The sequence below is a fragment of the Andrographis paniculata genome, unplaced genomic scaffold (assembly GCF_009805555.1).
Source record: "Andrographis paniculata isolate CXL003 unplaced genomic scaffold, ASM980555v1 Contig49END, whole genome shotgun sequence".
Lineage (NCBI taxonomy): Eukaryota > Viridiplantae > Streptophyta > Magnoliopsida > Lamiales > Acanthaceae > Andrographis > Andrographis paniculata.
Genome location: NW_026137583.1, coordinates 1480762 through 1484741, shown reverse-complemented (window position 1 = coordinate 1484741; position 3980 = coordinate 1480762). Strand labels below are relative to the sequence as shown.

Genomic DNA, 3980 nt, shown 5'->3' with positions numbered 1-3980 from the left:
ATCAATGGATATCCTCATGAAAACAACTAGGTGAACATGTTCAAATTCATGTTATCAATAGAATTTATAATATCGATAGAAGATAGTAAAATAAAGTAAGAAAATAAAAAAATAAATATTTTTCTTTATTAAAAATATTAGAACAACGTATACTACCGATTTGATTGTAATTACATACATATTATGAAAATGTTGTGTATCTTATACATCCCGACTACATATTGTCAAAATTATATAATATGATATTATAACTTACCAATAAAAATTATAAGTAATATATTAAAGAAAATAAAGTATATAATTTGATATTATAAATGAAAATAATCATGCATTATAAATAGAGGTGTCATCTAATCAGTCATTCATCACTACCTCAAGAAAATATTTCAATCATTATGGCCTGCTATACTTATGAAAATATTGTTACTTCTAAGATTTCACCGGATAGATTGTTTAAGGCATTCTTCATGGACGGTATGCGCCTTATGAAGGAGGTTGTGCCAGATAAGATTAAAGGCTGCCAATTCATCAATGGAAGGGGTGAACCGGGATCTGTATATCTACTACATCTTAATGAAGGTAATTAAATCAAATAAATGAATATATGTAAGTGTTTTTCTTTTTTTCTTTATCATTGAATCTAAAAAAATAAAAATAAAAATAAAAATAAATTTAAGATATTTGCGTTTGAAACTAAGGTCGAACATGTCACATTTAAATTATTGCAATTGGAAAGAACTTTAGTGTACATTTAATTGTGTATTGTTTTGTGACGTTTTTCAGTTGAATATAGTTTCTAAATATTTTATTTTAAATTTAACATGTGTGTTGAAGATGATATTTTTTGGGAAAAAAAATACGCATTAAATATTAAAAAATTATGTTTAAATTACAAGTAATCAAACATTTAGTTAGTAATAAATTTTTGAAAGTTTTTATTTTGAATTTAAATTTGTGTGCTACAATATATTATGGGTTGTGTTTTTCATAGATTGAGTAATGCTGAAACTAACCCTACACCCCAGATTTATATACAAAAGCATAATAGTGTATATATATATAGTGGATATTATCGATGTATGATGGTACAGGTAATCATTCCAAGACATTAAAGGTGAGGGTGGACTCTTTTGACAAGGAGAATATGATACATAAAGCAACGCTACTTGGAGGGGAAGGCTTTGCAGACCTTTACGAGTCCATGTCGAGGGAGACAAAGATAGAGGCAAAGCCAGACAATGAAGGATCTGTGGTTAAGATCATCACCACATGCCACACCAAGCGTGAAGTAACATCGGAAGAGAAACTTAAGCAGCATGAAGTTGGCATGAAGAGAGCTGTGGCGATGGTCCAGGCTGTTGAGACTTATCTCCTCCCTAACCCTGATGATCATACAACCTGATCATATGATGATGTTACTAGCTGTGATGGAATAAGTTTTTACAATAAATATTGAATAATAAGTGAGAGGCATGGCAAAAAATAAATTTTAGTTATGATGTTGCAAGCAATTTTAGTCATTTTTTGTGTTATATGTCGATTTATTATTATTATTATTATTATTATTATTAACAAATGAATATAATGTCTTTTCTATTTTGGCATATGAAACAAATTTGCAATTTGTTGTCAACCACAGAAAACAACATCGAAGAGATAATCTGCAGAGAGTGTGACAGATGCCTTGTTTTGCCTTGCTCACAATCAATAAAAGGCATATGCTAGAAGTCAAATTTTGATTGTAACATGAAGCCTCAAATGTTGGAATGTCAAACCATGATTCAAAATATCTGAAGGATATACAATGACCTAGATTCAGATGACCAAACTAAGAACAAAAATATTGTGTTGACTTTGTTTAGTATAGGATATTGTGAGATTGCAATTGAATTTAATTGAGAAAAACAATTGTATTTTCTATCATATATTCTTAATACCTCCTTGAATAGGAGGTATTTTCAAGACTCTATGGAGTCATGAAACCATCAGAAGAAAGAGGAAATGGAGGTTCATCCGGAAAAGATAATCAACCTATTAGCACACATACTCTTAACTAGATACGTTATTCTTTGGTGTCATAATACTACAAAAGAAAAATCATAAATTATGACGGAATTCTGCAAAGGTTTGCATTTCATTGTGATGTTTTAACGAAGATTGCAAAGCTAAATACAATCCTTTGTAATTAATAATTTTTGCAATGTAATACTGGAACATATTTAAGAAGTTTCAATTTAACAACAAAATTTACAAGAGAATATGTTCCATTATGTTGCAATACAAATTGACATAATTCAGCGACCGTTCTTCCAAAAAACTATATGTGGTTGCAAAATTTATTGATTTTTTGGAATCAATTCATGAAGTGTGAATTATTTCTTTTTCGATGTAAGATTCTGATTTAATTAATTAATAATATGATTGTGGAATCGGAAATTTCTAATATTCCAAAGCAATTTGCTTTCGAAGCAAAATTTATTTTTATTGGAAACTTGGTAATAATGCTTTTTGCATATTGATAGTGAAATTCAAGTGTTTGAAGTTGTTAAAGTAACTTCTCTTATATGAATTTTTTTACTTGATAACGTAAGTATTTTAGATGTGTATTTTAATTCATGTAATATTCTTTGGCCCAAAGGTTGTTAGTATTTGAAAGAATAAAATATACATCTGTGATAATATGTATTGCACGATTATACGGATTTAACTTATGTAAATAGTAAATCAGTCCAAAGAGTGATTTATTATTTGACATTATTTATTATCCGTACATGATTATTGCAACAAAATGATTGCTAGCAATTAGTATTAGTAATCCAAAGATTAATCATTAATGTTGCATTTAGTGTCTTGAGATGAGATTGCATTATTTATTTTGAGTTTCATTATGCAATGTGAGTACTTATGTTTATATTTATTCACTTTTTTATTCAGGATCAAATGATATAGTATCTCTTAACTATCTGATCTCAATATTGTCCGAGGACAACTTTTAGCACTGGAAAAAATTAATATTAATTCATTTGGGTTGTATGGATCTTGACTTGACATTTAAGGATAGACCAACTCACACATCCTATGATAGAAAACATTACAGTTTAGTAGTTGTTTGAGAAGGGAGATAAGTCTAATCGCGTAAGTATGATGATCATTAGCAAAAGCATTTTATAAATCTATCAGGGTACAATATATGATGATATTACTACTGCCAATGAGTTCCTTGTCGAAATTCGAAAGCATTTTACCCAAAATGATAAGACGAAAATGAGTACTATTTTCAAGAGTCCATTACCATGAGGTATAATGACAGAGAGAACATAAGGGAGTGTATCATGAACATGTCTAATATTGCTTCTAGATTGAGAGGACTTAAGTTAGACCTTTTGGGGGACATGTTAATCCTATTGGTTTGGCTCTCATTTCCTACTCGATACGATACATTCAAAGTTAGTTATAACTGTCGAAAGGAGAAGTAGACTCTTAGTGAGCTCATCTCTCACTGTGTGAGGAAGAAGAAATGATGAAGTGTAACAATATTGAAGAGATACATATGGTTGGCACCTCAAATGATGTAGGTGACAATAAGAGAAAACATAAGGCCATAATGTTGAGATTGCTAAGGCTCATGTTCTAGCTCCAAAGAAGACTTGCTTCTTTTGTAAGAAAACTGGAGATGAGAAGAAGAATTATGTTAAGTTTCACGAATGGCGCATGAATGAGGTTGTTTTTCTTACTTTGGTTTGTTCTAAGGTTAATTTAGCTTCAGTACCTCGACACACTTGGTAGTTAGACTCTGGATCAACTACTAACATCAATGTTTCAATGCATAGTTGTTTGAGCTACCAAAACTCAACTAATGCTTAAATATGTATTTACTTTGGAATTGAAGATTTAGTAGATGTGAAACCCGTTGGCATTTTCAAGTTGTTATTGAGTACTGGACACTTTCTTGAATTGCGAGACATTTTTATTGTGTTGCC

The 3980-nt window shown here is 30.0% G+C and overlaps 1 protein-coding gene across 1 annotated transcript; it reads left to right on the top strand.

The window, feature by feature from the left end:
* The first annotated feature begins 395 nt into the window (after positions 1-395).
* LOC127252838 (major allergen Pru ar 1-like) lies at positions 396-1402 on the top strand. Its single transcript, XM_051277163.1, has 2 exons — positions 396-579; positions 1092-1402. The coding sequence occupies exons 1-2, from the start codon at positions 396-398 to the stop codon at positions 1400-1402; spliced, it is 495 nt and encodes a 164-aa protein (XP_051133120.1).
* Positions 1403-3980: the final 2578 nt, after the last annotated feature.